Source organism: Portunus trituberculatus, chromosome 35 (assembly GCF_017591435.1).
Source record: "Portunus trituberculatus isolate SZX2019 chromosome 35, ASM1759143v1, whole genome shotgun sequence".
Classification (NCBI taxonomy): Eukaryota; Metazoa; Arthropoda; class Malacostraca; order Decapoda; family Portunidae; genus Portunus; species Portunus trituberculatus.
Genome location: NC_059289.1, coordinates 13,738,426 through 13,756,524, shown reverse-complemented (window position 1 = coordinate 13,756,524; position 18,099 = coordinate 13,738,426). Strand labels below are relative to the sequence as shown.

The window sequence follows — 18,099 nt, the reverse complement described above, 5'->3', positions numbered from 1 at the left end:
TTACTAAGGTACTAAATATGTGTGCTAGCAATTACATTTCTGTAGTCGTTAGAAATACAAAATGATCTTTACTGTCATGGTACTTGAGTTTATTATTTTTTGCTTTACCAAACAGTGTCACTATAGCTGAAATTTTTAGGAACATCGGGTTTCTTGAAGGTCACAGTGACTTTCCTTGCAGGGTGGAATGTACGTGTTCCAAGTGTTAGACTCGTACGCCGCCTCAGGGATGTGCCTCATCTTCCTCATCATGTTCGAGTGCATCGCCATCGGCTGGGGCTACGGCGCCGACAAGTGGTACGACAACGTCAAGGAGATGATCGGGTACTACCCATTCTTCTGGTGGAAGATGTGCTGGATGTTCGTCACCCCCGCCATCTGCTTCGTGAGTCACCAGGCTCTAGTGTTTGGCCTTATTTTGTATATATCTTTTATGTGTTGCGAAGGTTAGCAGTGAGTGGAGTTAATGGTGTGAGAAAATGTAGAGCATTTTATACGCTGTAACATCTCGACAAAAACTTTATTTTCTCAATTGGGAATATTTAATGGTAACGTTATGGAAAGTAAAGTACTACTATTTATTTTGCATTTCCATACACCATTTCTCCACTGAGTAGTTTCATCATGTAAAGAGATTGATTACCCAAGAACTAAAAATGAAAATCTACAATCTTACTAAGTGTTGTTCTAATAAAGATTAAGCCAAGAGTCTGCAAGCATGTTAAAAAATGAATGAATAGAATAAGAAAAATAATTAATAAATACGACAAACTATTCCTGAAGCTATTGCAAAAGGAAGATCATTAATTCATATAAGCTGGTGATATAGAGATGCAAACCTTTTATCTTATATAAGATAGATAGATGGCTTAGGAATAGCGGGGCAAATGTGTGGCTATGTAATATCTGGCTGCTTCATTTCACTACAGCATTTTTATGTAGGTTCTGCCAAAAATATTTTCAGACGTGATATTGCCAAGTTTTTTTTGTCTGAGATTACTCATTTATAGTATTTTCACTCTTTGATGTATGGTATTTGTAAACACCTTCCTTTTCCTGAATATATGTAAAGACTCATTTAAGTACGGAGAGAATTTGTATAAGAAGATAATATTGTAGTCATTAAAAGGAAATTACTACAAGGGAGTTGATTCGCTGATGGCAAATAGTACTCTACCTAAACATTTACTGTACTAATAAGCCATCATTTCTTAGGCCAGCTAGTAATATAAACTATTTTTTTCATTACTTTTTATCTATCATTCATTTAGCATTGATTGTAGTTGTTATGGTCGGCTCTGTCAAGCGGTATAGTCTACATCCGTGTGATGCTATAACTATCTAAAGGAAAAACTGTAATTATTTGACATTTTTGTGCCACTGATCGGGTCGTTATTCCGTCCCTGTGTAGGGTGTGTTCATGTTCAACGTGATAATGTGGTCGCCGCCTAAGTACGTGGACTACGAATTCCCGGGATGGACCCACTTCGTCGGCTGGCTGATGGCTCTCTCCTCCATGACCTGCATCCCGGGATACGCCATCTACAAATTCGTCACCTCGCCTCACCCCGGGACTTGGCAAGAGGTGAGACCAGGATCTTGTGGGGAAGGACATTTGCCTGTCGTGACTTCAGATAATTTTTATCGCTATCCTCCTCTTCCACTAATAGTAATAAGAATAGTACTAGTTTTTTTTTTTTTATATAGTGGTGGTGGTGACAGATTACACACACACACACACACACACACACACACACACCCGGTAGCTCAGTGGTTCACCCGATAGCTCAGTGGTTAAAGCGCTGGCTTCACAAGCCAGAGGACCGGGGTTCGATTCCCCGGCCGGGTGGAGATATTTGGGTGTGTCTCCTTTCACCTAGCAGTGAGTAGGTACAGAATGTAAATCGAGGAGTTGTGACTTTGTTGTCCCGGTGTGTGGTGTGTGCCTGGTCTCAGGCCTATCCAAAGATCGGAAAAAATGAGCTCTGAGCTCGTTCCGTAGGGTAACGTCTGGCTGCCTCGTCAGAGACTGCAGCAGATCAAACAGGAAAACACACACACAGCTCTCTCTCTCTCTCTCTCTCTCTCTCTCTCTCTCTCTCTCTCTCTCTCTCTCTCTCTCTCTCTCTCTCTCTCTCTCTCTAACACACACAAAACACACATTCATTCTATTTCTGTGTATGTTCACCCAATTATTAGCCATAAATCAAGGCAAAAAGGGGAGTAGGAGCGTGAACTCTCCTCTCTCTCTCTCTCTCTCTCTCTCTCTCTCTCTCTCTCTCTCTCTCTCTCTCTCTCGGCGCAGCACACACATGAAAACTCCCAAATTAACACACTCACACACACATCACATTTACCAGACCTTCATCACACCTACACACTTTTTGAAAATGCTTAAAGACATTTCAAATATTACTTATAATGCTGTTAATTATTGCATATCGCAGAATTGAAGGTAATACTAAAGTGCCTAGATATTTTCCTGTTCTGACGCCCAGTAAACATTACATAACCACTCGTTCTTTAAAGTTTGATGTATTTAGAAGTGAATATCTCGTGTTCCAGGCATTGTGATGTCGTCAGTTGAAGGAAAGTAATCATATTATAGGGCCGATTCGTTGTCTTTTTTTTTTTTTCAGATGGAAGGAAAGACACAGACCCATTGGTTATGTTTGCTTGATGATTGTTACTTTAAGAAAAAAAACAAGCGTATAGTAACAAGCCGTAGCCTGGTTAAGACATTCTTGATCAAATTGTCATATAGTTAATGCGCGCGTTAACAGTGAAGAACCATCATGATTCACATTAGTTAATACCTAATTATATCATTCTTATTAGTACGAATATAAGCATAGGACAAGTTGCACTACCTGTCTGTACATTAGTATCAATACCAATCTGATGGCAAACTTTCTTTTCAAGTAATATGCTAGTTAATAAGGCAACTGTGGCTACGCTAACACAGACAGCGGCACCACAGTGCTACCCCACTTCCAGTACCCTTCAGTCTTTCGTAACGGCAAAGGGTGTACGAGTTAACAGCTACTGCCACATTTAAAAGCCTCTGGTTTATTTGACACGGGATTTTAAGAGTCTTTTTACGATTCTAGTGGCATATTAACAAGATTTCTACACTCAAACGGCTCTGATTGAAATGACTCATACGGGATTTCACGAGTGTTTTTAAGGTGGTGACAATAACAAGACTGTGTTGGTGTTTCCACGTCTCCAATTCATCTTATTACTGGACTAAACCACGAAAGTGAACCACAGAAGCAGGACTACGTTATCAAAGTGAGTGTTTATTGAAGGCGAGCCACAACCAAGGAATAACTCAGGATACACCATCAAATACCTCTCCTGCCATTTTTAAATGGTTTTATGTGAGGTGGCGGGGGGTGCACCCGACAACAGACCCCGCCGCTATCTTGGATCCCATTTTCTGCCTTATCTCTCAATATTATAGGCCTGTCTTGCCACAACATACAGTCGCGTTCCTAAGTTTTCATATCAGTCATAGAGACAAAGCCGCCATGGCCAGGTTTATGTTTAGTGAAGGTTTAAGTGAGATATAAAGGGGGGTCAATCCCTTCACGGCCCCGCCGCCATCTTGGTTATGCCTACCCCAGCCCGCCCAGAATCCAGGATTAGTTTCTTCATTCCTAGACAATTCATTTGGGCTGAATAGTAAGATTTGATGCTTTCTACAAGTATTGCGCTGTGTTTGAAGTGTTTTCCGTGGGTGTGTGGGGCGCAGCATGTTGTTGCTGGCGTTGTTTTATGTGGTAAATAAGGGTGCTTTTGGCGCCAAATTTTCAGGAGCGTCCAGGAAATTTTTTTTGTTTGAGCCAGTATCAAGTCATTATGGTTTTAAAAAATTTCTTGATGTGTTTTAAAATATTTCGCTATCCTGGTCAGTGGAATTACTAGAGAGTAGAATTGTTTGTTAACTGTGTTAATGGTCCAATAATAGTTTTGTTGGTACCCCTGTGAATTATTTATTTCTGGCTCTAACTCTTTCAAAAGTGTTCTAAAAGACTGTTCATGTCTTTTAAAGGGTATTTTGTTCCTTTTAAGTGAGAATGGGCGGACACATAATTTTTTTTTTTATGGAGAATCAAAATTCCAACAATTTATTTACAGTTCTTTTGAAAAATCTTTAGTATTACTGGAGTTTGAAATCTCTATATATTTTTGGTGTTAGTTTAAGTATGTGCCAAGTCAAAATATGTAAAGCATTCGGGTCTGGCGGTGTTTTTTCGAGAGGTCATTTTCAAAATTATTTACGTAACGTATATAAGCCTGCCAGGCTAGGGCAGGGCTGTGACGTCATCAGATCACCAGGCCAGGCCGTGACGTCATCAGGCCACCGGGGCGGGCCGTAACGCCACCATGGCGGGAGCCTCCCAGATGTCTTCCCTTCCTGGCTCTCTTCGTCCATATCTAACATGATTTACTGTGTTATGTCGTGTGTGTGTGTGTGTGTGTGTGTGTGTGTGTGTGTGTGTGTCTGTGTGTGTGTGTTCCTCTGACCTTCATTGTATAGATGGTAATGGTGATGGGTGTGTGTGTAATTTTTCACCTCGGTCGTCTGCTGGTCACCCAGCCAGTCTTCCCCATTACGGAGCGAGCTCAGACCTCATAGACCGATCCTCGGGTAGGACTGAGACCACAACACACTTCACACACCGGGAAAGCGATGCCACAACCCCTCGAGTTACATTCCGTACCTATTTACTGCTAGGTGAACAGGGGCCACACATTAAGAGGCTTGCCCATTTGCCTAGCCGCGCGCGCGCGTGTGTGTGTGTGTGTGTGTGTGTGTGTGTGTGTGTGTGTGCGTCTGCGTGTGCGTCTGCGTGTGCGTGGGTGTGTGTGTGAGTGCGTGTGTATGTTACCCTATTTTTTATTTATAGGTTTATAGATGGTGATACTACTGTATGTGTGTGTGTGTGTGTGTGCTGCTGAGGGGGGAGACAAGGTATGGCACTGGCTCCATCACTCGTGGCTCCAGTCTACCCTGACTTGCCTCCACTCTGAAACACTTCTACAGTGCCTTCACTACTTTCAAAAGACTCTACAACTACGGCAACATATATACACAATCTTTTAATGTTATGGCCTAGTGCCATATTCTTGATACACACAGTAGTGGCTTCTATATTCAATAAAAAAAAAAAAAAAAAAAAATATATATATATATATATATATATATATATATATATATATATATATATATATATATACTTTAATTGGTTAATGTGTCTTTTTGATATTATATTACTTCTGAGAAGGGCGGCAAACTGGAAGGTTGTTGGCTGCCCCAGGCGGCAAGAATACTAGCTACGCCACTTGTGTGTGATGTTATTTTTCTAAACGATAAGGTTTCTCGTTTCATAAAAGTGGCTGCTGTCCATGCTGGAAATGTTTGGTGTTGCATGCCATGCAGTTTTCAGTCATAATCAGTATATGAACCACATTTCAGAAGTACAGTATATCTAACTTTGGTTTTACATAATATATAATTATGTACTTCACTGGATCTTTTTCATATAATGTATTCATACCAATTAAATGAAGAATTCGTTAAATCTACTCGTAAAAGACAATAAAATGGATTTACATATTATGTTGGTGCACATGCGTTTCCTGGTTGAAAACTTATTGTTACCCCTAAAACACTGGAGATTCTCCGTTTTCTCTTATCTGAGTGTCCGCTCAAGGTGTTTTACCAGCCCTCGTGCTCCTCCTCAGCTTCCTCGGATTAAGTTAGCTAACGTCAATTCTTTAGATCCTGGCTCAAGATGCACACTCATGAAAGTGCTATAATTCATCGAGAAGGTAACCGCTTCATGCGTACATTGTAATGCGCTTCAGGACACACATGCTGAGGTGGGTGGTCACTTGTAGATATCATCATGACGATTGTTGTTGAGTGTTGCATTTTGGGAGATTCATGACTTTAGAATGTTCACGATAGAAGTTAGAGACGTGAAGGTGAACTGTGTGTGTGTGTGTGTGTGTGTGTGTGTGTGTGTGTGTGTGTGTGTGTGTGTGTGTGTGTGTGTGTTTCACTGTTTGATCTGCTGCAGTCTCTGACGAGACAGCCAGACGTTACCCTACGGAACGAGCTCAGAGCTCATTATTTCCGATCTTAGGATAGGCTTGAGACCAGGCACACACCACACACCGGGACAACAAGGTCACAACTCTCGATTTACATCCCGTACCTACTCACTGCTAGGTGAACAGGGGCTACACGTGAAAGGAGACACACCCAAATATCTCCACCCGTGTGTGTGTGTGTGTGTGTGTGTGTGTGTGCATTTACGTAATAATTATGCTGTAGATCCTGAGATACATTCGTATAGGCTTGTCTGTAATATTCTAGTTCGTGCGCCCGTATGTGTGTGTGTGTGTGTGTGTGTGTGTGTGTGTGTGTGTGTGTGTGTGTGTGTCTTCTTATCTCAGTGTTATCAAAGTAATATTGGGACGCTAAACCAGCCAGTGAATCAATCCACTATCTGTATTTTCAGAGGATTTCGACACCTTTGTGTCATTCTATCTCTCAACGCTGTTTTTCTGAGCCGCATCCTTTCCTAGTTTCACTCATTTCCTCGGCTCACTCAAGTTAAGGGAAATTAATGTTTTTTTGTGTTCTCTGTATGTTTCAAACTTTTCCTCATTTAGTCTAGTTTTTTTTTATCTATGGTTTTCTTGTGTTACTTTGCAGTTATGTGAACTTCCATCTTACCGAGGCTTTTCGCTTTTTATCTTATGAAATCGTTGTATCTATGAACATATGTATCAATGTCTTTCTCTCTCTCTCTCTCTCTCTCTCTCTCTCTCTCTCTATATATATATATATATATATATATATATATATATATATATATATATATATATATATATATATATATATATATATATATATATATAACAATTACCGAGATAATATTCAACATCATGATATTACTCATGTATTAGAGTGATCATTGAAAGTAGAAATTGTCTCATCGTTGTTTATTTGAACAACCGAAAACACTAACACGACTTCACTAGTTCTGTATTCCGTGCACGACCCACAGCCAGCCACAGTTTGTTATTGTTTGTTGAACAACAACATACCATGACGTCACGACCGCATTTGCTTGTCGTCTCACTGTGATCTCCAGACTTATTACTGTATGTGTGTGTGTGTGTGTGTGTGTGTGTGTGTGTGTGTGTAATTCACTGTTTGATCTGCTGCAGTCTCTGACGAGACAGCCAGACGTTACCCTACGGAACGAGCTCAGAGCTCATTGTTTCCGATCTTCGGATAGGCCTGAGACCAGGCACACACCACACACCACGACAACAAGGTCACAACTCCTCGATTTACATCCCGTACCTACTCACTGCTAGGTGAACAGGGGCTACACGTGAAAGGAGACACACCCAAATATCTCCACCCGGCCGGGGAATCGAACCCCGGTCCTCTGGCTTGTGAAGCCAGCGCTCTAACCACTGAGCTACCGAGCGTGTGTGTGTGTGTGTGTGTGTGTGTGTGTGTGTGTGTGTGTGCTCCCTCCTGGCTCCTATGGAACAGGTAGTAGTTACGTCACAGTCTCACAGCGTTTCATATAACCCCAAACAAAAGTATCAAGTTACACGGGTAACCTCACAGTTATTTTTACCTGCCCACGACTAAGGGAAATTGTTATCGTGTGGGTGTTTGAGGGAAAGCTGTGATAAACAAATTATTCAAATGGTACCAAACTTTGGTATCGAGTCAGATTAATCTGGCTCTTTATGAAGCTTTTGTTTGGTAGAAAAGTATATACGATAATAACATGATGAATTGAGTGACAAAAGGGATCTGACTCCTACATTGGTTATTACAGAGGTTATATGCCATCACACGGCCGGAGGTGGACCTCAATGCCTTGAAGAATAAGTATGGATGCAGGGAGAGCGCCACACCAGTTTAGAGACCTCTTCAGCACACCACCACCACCACCACCACCACCACCATTACCACCCATACCCGCTTGTGCAGGGCGTGCTTCAACCCGGCTGGGACGACTCTCTCATAGGTACAGTTTGTGAGGGTTAAGAAACACGGACAACATCAGGCAGACAGAGAGCCGACCATGAAGACCTGGAAGGGTGCAACCTCAGAAGCTTGGTGTAAGTTGTGGCGTCAGGTCAAAGAGCACGCAATGGTCACACGGTGGTCAGCTTCCCAGCGCGGGTCATGGGAAGCAGCAGCAGGGAGCGAGGTGGTCACAGTGGCGTTCTGTGCTGCACCGCCGCCCATGGTACGCTATGGCTGCTCCGTAATTTAGCCTTTTCCTTGTTGATAAATGACAGATTACCTTATATTTATAGACTTAATGTATGAACAATTTAGCTTTGTTTTGGAAGAAATGCTTTAAAAGGAAGACCAGGTGTTGTAGCGAGTGGAGCTGAGTGTTCAGCCTGTAGGACCACGAGAACCACTCACCCTCTCGGCTGCAGGAGGAACTAGTCAGAAATTACTTTAATCTTTCCCCTCAGTGTTTTTAACTGTTACTTGGCTCAGCACGTCTCCTCAGCATACTGCTGCTTCCGTCACCGGAATCTCTATCTAGGTGACTTTAGTTCATAACTGTGTCTTAGAAGTTCAGTGGCCCAGCGCGCGCCAGGGGCGGCCAGTGTTGCTGATCCGCTGCAGCAGTCCCGGCGCGGCTGGGGACCGGAACTTTACCTCACATCTTTATGGAGACATTTATGCATCGTGTTTGCACCATAATGATATTTGTTGTACAGTTTGAATGTTTATAGTTGGAATATATAGATGGCGCTTTGGCCAAGTAAAATGTTTAGATGTATTTAAACAGCTGAAACACTTGAGAGAAATATAATCATTAGTCTTGCCTTATCGCCTTTTCCCTTTCGACAGAGAAATACTTTTGTGCTCAGAAAGCAAGACGTAGAGTAATACATATTTTTTAATTTTCAAAGTTTGGACTAACTTATATATAAACTTCAGAATAGTATATTTCGCTGAATATCAATGATAAATGAAGGCATTGCAGGGTGTAGCCCTATTATTTATTAAGCAGTACGTAGTGTTCGTGAGGCGGGTGGCGCCACACTCACGGGCCGCAGGTCACTGTACAGTGTACGATTACAAACAGACGCACTTGTGGCGAGCCTCAGCAGCCCACAGGACGCCCAGCTGCTCTAGGTATACGAAATTAGAGAAACACTCACAAAAGAAACCGAAAAAAGATTACATAAAGAATTAACAAAAAAAATGGCGATAGAGATATTTTATGTTTTGTTGTTGGTTCCGGCAGAGGAGACGCAGCGCCAGCCTGGGGCTGCTGAGGCGGATTCCCACAGTGCCTCTTAGCAAGATTACTTTGCAAAGGGCTTCCAGACGGTCTTCCATTTTTCAGGATACTTGTGCATATCAAAATGATAGGTAATATTAGTAGTTTGAACAAACCTTGTAAAACGTTGTTCTGTAGAGTAGGTGTTGTTGTCGCGGGACCAAGGCAGCGAATGCCCATTGGGTCTTCCAGCTTGTATAGGAGGAAATAGTAGGTAGTGGTCCGTGAACGCCCCTACACGTAGACACTTCAGTATCGTGACCTTGTTGTCAAGTCGCTACTGTTCATAAGTTAGCTTTGTCTTCCATGTTGTTGGCCCCGTCTCCACATAGGTAGGTCACAGTAGATTGTATGCGAGCAATAACACCACATAATATTGCAGTCAGTCGATTCCTTGTACTAACCGTTGTATCTATACCTCTGAGTCCCCTTTCTGGTCCTAGACTCTGACCATCCTGAAGTCACTTGATGTGCTCTTGTTGAATCTAGTTACGTAGGCCGTGCTGATGAAGCTTCTTGTCTTCGTTCTCTCTGTCTTACCTTCATATACATATATTATACATATATAGATGTCCGGGTTTTAGCCAATGAGAATTCTTCATCAATGGAACTGGAATAGAACTGCCAATAAGGTGATGGTAATGTTGGAGCCTTGCGTGCCCCACCAATCAACCATCCCTCCAGCCAATCAGCGCACGAGTAGGAGTGTGACACGCCTCGCTCTGGCTCCTCCCTTTTCTCAGATGCCCTTTTCTGATTGGCTGAAACTTTTTTTTTTTTTTTTTACTTTGTAAATTACATGCACTACCAAAATGTGAATTGTGTAGTGAAGGTATGTTGGTTTTGTGTACATGTTATGTGTTAAGACAATGTTTTGCACCGACTCGTTAAAAAGTACTCAGTATCTATTATATTATAAGAATTTAGTGCTTAAGAAAACTTCTATCTTCTTGATTGCGTGAAACTTTACTGTAAAACTTTGGTGTTAGGTTATGCATGTCTGGAGGTATCCTCACCACTATTGTCAGAAGACCTGGTTGTTCAAGCTTTGTTGTTTTCCTACACACACGCAGGCAACATCAGCGCGAGTACAAAAGAGGCGATCCCACAGCCCCGAGCAGGTGGTGCCGCTAACGACCACCCTGACTCTTGTGACATATCACACAGGTAAACTTGCCAGTCTTCAGTAGACCAGTGTTTAGATACTAACTCTGGACTGCACGTGGGAAATTTATACTTTTGGGGACTGATGAAGTCATAGTTTTGCAGGAGGATTGCCAGGTAGGACCAGCGGTGTGCCTCTGCCCCGCTGGCCTGCACGCGGCTCCTCCACATTTTTGCACAGCTGGTCTCGCTGGTCTAACAAGTAGTGTAAAACTTATTAGAACACTTGTTGATTACCATTATAATATGGCTTTAATTAGAAGTTGGTATATGTACATATGTTTGTGTGTATGCAAGCGTTAGTAGAGGAACAATCACTTTCAAGAATTACTGCTCACCATCAACAAACAAACACACAAACCAACACGTAATGTCAACAAAGCTTATGTATCTCTCACACGTTTCGCTATTTCTGGAATTGTATCTACACACTATGTATCTAACTATCTTTATCTTCTGTGGCTTCACTCTGTTTAAGAACATGAAGATGTAAAACTTAATCTTTGAAATAAAATAAAAACAGAAAAATCACTTCAGCATTTGCTATCTTCCAACTAAATTATTATAGAACATGGTATGTAGGCAAACATTAATCAAAGTAATAATAGAAGTAATACTGGTGGGGGAATTAGTAGTAGTAGTAGTAGTAGTAGTAGTAGTAGTAGTAGTAGTAGTAGTAGTAGTAGTAGTAGTAGTAGTAGTAGTAGTAGTAGTAGTAGTAGTAGTAGTAGTAGTAGTAGTAGTACCAATAGTAGCAGTAGTAGTAGTAGTAGTAGTAGTAGTAGTAGTAGTAGTAGTAGTAGTAGTAGTAGTAGTAAAATGAGGGTGGTGGTGGTGATATTGGTGGTAGTAACAGAAGTAGTAATAGTGGTGATGGTAATAGTTGTGATGGTGGTGATAGTGATAATAAATAAGTCAACTAATGTGAATTGTATATACTTTGTATGAATAACTTAACAAGCATTTAGTTTTCAGAAGAAGAAAACTATACAGTGGATATATTTAGAAATGCAACCAGACCTCCTTGCCTTGTCTTTTTTGTATTTATTTGTCCTTTTTTTGGTTGTGGTTCTGCATCCTGTAACCCTACCCTGTTCAAACAAGGGGAAGATTAATCACGGCCAATTCATTACCGGATGTTTAGCAGAGTCTTTTTTAGTAACTTTTTTTCTCGCCCGCATCTCCACTGAAGAAGAGTGTTGTAGTGGTGGTGGTGGTGGTTGCGTTGTTTTTACACTTGTTGTTGTTGCTGTTGTTGATGTTGCTTTTGTTAATGGGGTGGTCATAGCAACAGTGTCGAATAGTGTGTGTGTGTGTGTGTGTGTGTGTGTGTGTGTGTGTGTGTGTGTGTGTGTGTGTGTGTGTGTGTGTGTGTGTGTGTGTGCGTGTGTGTGTGCGAAACGAGTGTGTGTGTGTGTGTGTGTGTGTGTGTGTGTGTGTGTGTGTGTGTGTGTGTGTGTGTGTGTGTGTGTGTGTGTGTCGCCTGCTGGTCGCCTGCTGGTCACCCAGCCAGTCTTCCCCATTACGGAGCGAGCTCAGAGCTCATAGACCGATCTCCGGGTAGGACTGAGACCACATCACACACAACACGCACCGGGAAAGCGAGGCCACAACCCCTCGAGTTACATCCCGTACCTATTTACTGCTAGGTGAACAGGGGCCACACATTAAGAGGCGTGCCCATTTGCCTCGCCGCTTTCCGGGACTCGAACCCAGCCCTCTCGATTGTGAGTCGAGCGTGCTATAACCACTACACTATGCGTGTGTGTGTGTGTGTGTGTGTGTGTGTGTGTGTGTGTGTGTGTGTGTGTTTAATCTTATTTCACTCATTTCTTTATTCTCCTATCTTTCTATCTATATCCTTTCATTTACTCTACTTTTTTTAGATTGATTTTCATCTATTTGTTGACTTACTTTTTATTCACCCATTCACTCATCTATTTTTTTTTTATTTCATTCACTAATTCATCCATGTGTGTGTGTGTGTGTGTGTGTGTGTGTGTGTGTGTGTGTGTGTGTGTGTGTGTGTGTGTGTGTGTGTGTGTGTGTGTGTGTGTGTGTGTGTGTGTGTGTGTGTGTGTGTGTGTGTGTGTGTGTGTGTGTGTGTGTGTGTGTGTGTGTGTGTGTGAGAGAGAGATTTGATGGTCAAACTGAAGCAAGACTAGGATGGTGGTTGTGGTAATGGTAGTGGTGGTGGTGGTGGTTGCTGAGGAATGTGGAGACGAGGAAAGTGAAAGTGGAAGCCCAAGTGGATGGTAGCCGCCGTGGATACGTGGATGACGAGTAGGTAGCAATAATATCAAAGAAACTGAAGGGGCAGTGACTGTAACTTGGTGATGGTGGTGGTGGTTGTGATGGTGGTAGTAGTGGTGGTTGTAGTGAAGGAGTATCTTGTAAATGGTGACGAGAAAGGAAGAAAATGATGATGTGGTGAAGAAGAGCAGTATAGTCATGGCAGACTTAGAACAGCAGAATGGTGAAGGACGACCAGTGACGTAGCAGTGACAGAGGTTAAAATGAATGAGCTGATGGTGACTGTGAGGACAAGAATCAGTGTGGTGATGAGGATATGAATAGAGGAGGAGAAGTATAAGATGGTGTTAGGAGCAGAGGTGGTGCAGTAGTATAGTGAAGTAGCTGTTGAGTGCAATGTGGTGGTGGTGATAGTGATGGATGTGATGATGATGGTGAGTGTAAAAGAGGATACGTAGCAAGATGGTGGATGGTATGGATGGAGCAAGGAGCGGAGGAACAGGAGTAAAGTAAGGAGTAATAAGGGGAATGGTGGTAATGATAGTGAAGGACGTGGCGGTGATAGTAATGAGGGAAGATTATGGTTTAGATAGAGAAGAGACATGAATATACTAGAGGCACAGTGACTTAGTGAATGATAGTGATAGAAGGTGAATGTAAAAGAGAAGCAATAATGATAGTATGGACAGAGGAGTAGTAATAATATGATGAAATAGAAGTTGAACCCCTTCTCTACCAAGGCGCTTTTTCTATATTCATCCTGGTTGCTATTTGGTGATTTTACACAGCTTCAAAAACTTATGTGGAGATTAAAATAGTGAAGACTCTGGCCATTAATTTTCTGTCCTTCGTAAACCTTTTATAATGTCAATGAAATCGTCTAATCATATCCAGAACTCAAGGAAAAGGTTAAACTATAAGTGGTGACTGTGGTGGTTGCGTTCGTCTTGTGGCAGTCTTGTAAAGGGCGAGAGATCAGCTGCTGTCTGTTCCTCCTTTGTGTTCCTGCGCGTGGTGATGGACGAGGCACAGCAGCAGTGAGGAGGCGCCGTGGGGTCATGCGTGGCTCCGGATAATCAGGTTACCAGTGATGTTCCTTGAGCGAAACGGTGGAGACCAGCACCCGCATCGCCGTCTCCGCCTCCACCTCCTCCACCGCCACCACTTGCCTTGTCCTCCCTTGTCCTCCCTCATTCACGACAATTTGCGCAACTTTACCGTCGTCAACAGGGAATTTTTGCCACCGCTAGACATCTTGTTCTACGTTTCTCCTACTTACAGTAATCCCACCCACCCATAGAGGCCTTCAAGGATGAGGTAGACATAAAGAGGTTGTAGGTCTGTTGTGGTCTGGTGTGATGTGGTTGTGCTAACTCACCCTAAAGACCTACCGCCCTAGTTATCAAAGTAAATAGAAAAATATGCCGGCATTTTTTTATGTAGTAAGAGAGGCATGTGTGGTGGTACATACGGTACATTATGGCGCGTTGGTATGTTAGAAGCACTGAGTCGTGACTGGAATGATGTCACACCTCAAGCGTGCGATAACAGTGTGATACGTGGCACATTTCCCCACCTCCTGTACCCACACTTTTCTTACCACTCGCCTTACGTGTGGAGAGGAGTTGATATTTGTACATTTACTCGTCTGGTGATGCCTATTTCTATATTGATTAATCACGAAACACTGTGACTGATCAAAGATTCATTATATTTAATTTATTATAGTTAAAGATTGATATACCAATTAATATAAATACACAATGTCCTGTACGTCATGTGCGTGTGTGTGTGTGTGTGTGTGTGTGTGTGTGATAGATAGATAGATACAGAGGTATATAAAACAATGACGTATACATAGGACATAATTAATTCCTCAACATGACTTATTTACCTATTTGTTTGTTCATTACTAACAAGACATTGTATACAGTACATTCTGTCGACTTTGCTGAGAGATGAGGAATACATGAATAAGAACAATGCATCCTTAGCTTAATACGTTATCTTATATATATATATATATATATATATATATATATATATATATATATATATATATATATATATATATATATATATATATATATATATATATATATATATATATATATATATATATAATCAGAAAGATAGAGGCATTACGCGCAATAAATGAGGTCGACGGATTATAATTTTGAATACGTGTAGTGCTGTACAGGCGAGTGTTATCCTATAAGTTATTTTTTTTCATACCACGTCTTTAAGAAAGGAATAGTCAAGCCTATACATACTCTGCCGACAGAATGGAGGGACATGACTGAGTTTCCTCTATCAGTCTCCACGACTGGCGCCACATGACCCCGTTGTTGCGGCGTTCTGAATCACCCAATCAACTAGTCAGCCTCAGGAGGGAATGAATATCACATCGTGCTGGCGGCGCGGATGTATTGATATACGTATGTTGTATTAGTCCCACACATATCACCTATCCTCGTTCACCAAACAAAAGCTGACCCAGAAGGTCGGCGGTCATTATGTGTATTTATATATATATATATATATATATATATATATATATATATATATATATATATATATATATATATATATATATATTGTATATCTGTGCCTGTCCCTCATTATCCATCCCATCACATATAGAGAGTAAAAGTTGTGGCGACGTGGAGAATACTGTGTTGTGTTGTGAGCGCCGGTGAGGTCAGGGGCTCAGAGCCCATCGGAGACTGCCTCGACTCTCCCATCCAAGCCCTCCTCCCTCCCTTAGGCCTAACTCGGAGGAACACTTGGGCATACTTTTACCGCTGATATGGCGTGAGGGACGACGTTTGTCTGTTTAGTTCATCGACTTGCTTCTTTGTTTATACTACCTAGCGTTATTATTCATATGCCGAGCAGGGTACATCTGACAATTTCCGGTGTCTCATTTCTTTGTTGGTCTGTTTTCTTTATACTAAGTGGCTGCTACTGCTCGTTACTCACCTCGCTCACGTAATACGTGCAGTGCGTACAGCGATGCTCAGGGAGATTAAAGACAAAGGCGCAGGTTCAGTGTTCTCACCAAGACGTAATTACAATATATATTTTTAGCTACCGTGAATATTCCATGAGATTTAGTAATAAAATTCATAAAACACAAACAGGTAGAGTTGCATGTTAGCCATTTGACTCTAGTCACTTTCCACGCGTTGCTTCTCCTTTCTCACGTGGCTCAGGTGTAGCCGGATATTAGGCAAGGTTTCAGGTGACTTGAATACGCGTCGATTCATGTGTACGAGTCATCACCACCAAGTATTTAATGGCATCAGGAGTTAGCATCAGGTGACAGGCGTGGTGTCCGGCTCGGAAAATGACCCCGTGGCGGGGTATGTCTGTGGAAGGTGAAGTGAGCTAAGTTACACACTTGTGAATTTTTAAAAAATTTTAAACCAACCATTCCCAGGTAATACTGCCACTTCATCTGCAGCTGCTGACGTAAATGTATTCATGGTTTGCTCACACGTGTAGATTGATTCATAATTTAAATAATTTTAAAAGCTACACTAAATATGCACATAAAAATGCCCTTTGATGTCTCTTGCCCCGTGCAGCTGCCTGGCGCACGACGCATCTCAAGCAATAGTTCATTCCCTTCCTTTCATTACAGGAATACCTGCACACAGTGAGGCAATATTACGATTGAAACCGAACATAACAAGTGTGTGGTGCATTATCATCCAGCAAAACGTTATCCTAACGAGAAGGAGAACAATGAGAGAGCGGTCACATGTGCGCCAGAGCAGGATTCGTGCCTGGCAACGTTGGGGTGAGCACTATAGTGTGAACCTCGTTTGAAGAGTGTTAGTATTGATCAGCCTTCTTGAACGTTTTCCAAGGCTACATAACATTATCTGTTTCGGTATAACGTCACTAGTTGCTCTGTGTTGCTCAACCATCTCCAGGATTACGTCACGTTTCGTATGGCATCACTGAGGAAGGTTGCCAGGATATTTTACAGTGTGTCTTGAGTCCTGACTGGCCGCAAACATTGTCCCAGGAGTGACCGGAACTTCTTTGTGATGGGAATGGAGGTTCAGCTACGAAGAACAAAACTGTGAGTGAAAATACGAGAGCAGGCGAGCATCAGCGTCACGTGCAGACCGGTGAGGTGAGGCAGTCAGGTGACGCGTGACAGGACAGCCACAGATTATAAGTGACGGGCTATGAAATTGTTTACACACGTGAGAGTAATAAGCAGCGATTAGCAGTGAGAAAGAAATGCCGACCCCTGACAGGACTAACGTGCCAGTGACTTGAATACTTACATAGCACCTGAGCGTAATACTGCCGATATGGAGATGGAGAAAAATATGGCCAACGGGACACCAGCGGGCATGAACGTTGTAGTCTCTCGCGTTAACAGAAGCGCGAGGTGTCGTTGTTGCCTGTGGATGGTGGCCCTGTGGTGTGCCGCGACCGTCATCTTCATGCTGGCCGGGTACGACAGCGTTGTACACTCGGTGGCCGTGAACCAAATGGTGCTCCGCCAGGGCGGCCAGAAGTACGAGTCCTGGGTAGACACACCTGTTCCTGTTTACTACAAAGTGTATGTCTTTAACCTGACCAATCCCAAGCAGTTCATGGAAGGAGCCAGGCCACGGGTGCAGGAGCGAGGCCCCTACGTGTACCTGATGAAGGAAACCAAAGAAGAGATCGAGTTTCATTCCAACGGCTCCGTTACCTACAGGACCAAACCGTTGTACTTCTTTCAGCCCGAAATGTCAAATGGAGCCGAGGAAGACATTCTGGTCACCGTCAACATCCCCTTCGTAAACGCAGCAGATGCAGTCAAAGATCAGGGCTTCTTCCGTATGGTTATACAGATGGCGAAGAAGATCCATGGCTTTGAAACAGTGCGAACACTAACGGTCGGGGAGCTACTGTGGGGCCACAAGTCGCGAGTGATGGAATGGGCAAGACAGCTGCAGGAGCTGCCCTATCCGCATCAGCTGTTTGGCCTCCTGGTTGGGTTTAACGACTCCATTCAAGAGCCATACACAATGCACACAGGCAAGGGTGACGCCGCCAAAATGAACCAGATCCTCTCCTGGAACGGGCGACAGCGGCTGGACTTCTGGAGCGGTGACAAGTGTAATGAGATCCGCGGCACCGACGCCAACGGGTTCGCGCCCGGCGTGACGAAAGAAGACAGGTTATACATCTTCAATGGTCAGCTCTGCCGTGCCATTCCACTCGTGTTCAACGACACCGTGATGCAGTCTGGCATCGCCGCTTACCGGTTCGTGCCACCCGACGATGTGTTTGCCTACGGCACCAACTTTCC

At 42.9% G+C, this 18,099-nt stretch overlaps 1 protein-coding gene and 1 pseudogene across 2 annotated transcripts in view; both read left to right on the top strand.

The window, feature by feature from the left end:
- The window catches only part of LOC123513336 (sodium- and chloride-dependent GABA transporter 1-like), an 80,856-nt gene extending 69,802 nt beyond the window's left edge, over window positions 1–11,054 (top strand). For both annotated transcript variants that reach the window (XM_045270462.1, XM_045270461.1), the window contains exons 12-14: window positions 182–385; window positions 1,412–1,585; window positions 7,884–11,054. In XM_045270462.1, the coding sequence (XP_045126397.1) occupies window positions 182–385; window positions 1,412–1,585; window positions 7,884–7,970 (465 nt within the window). In that variant the 3' untranslated portion in view covers window positions 7,971–11,054. The remainder of the gene's footprint in view (window positions 1–181; window positions 386–1,411; window positions 1,586–7,883) is intronic.
- Window positions 11,055–16,484: 5,430 nt separating this feature from the next.
- Window positions 16,485–18,099, top strand: part of LOC123513253 — a 1,780-nt pseudogene continuing 165 nt past the window's right edge.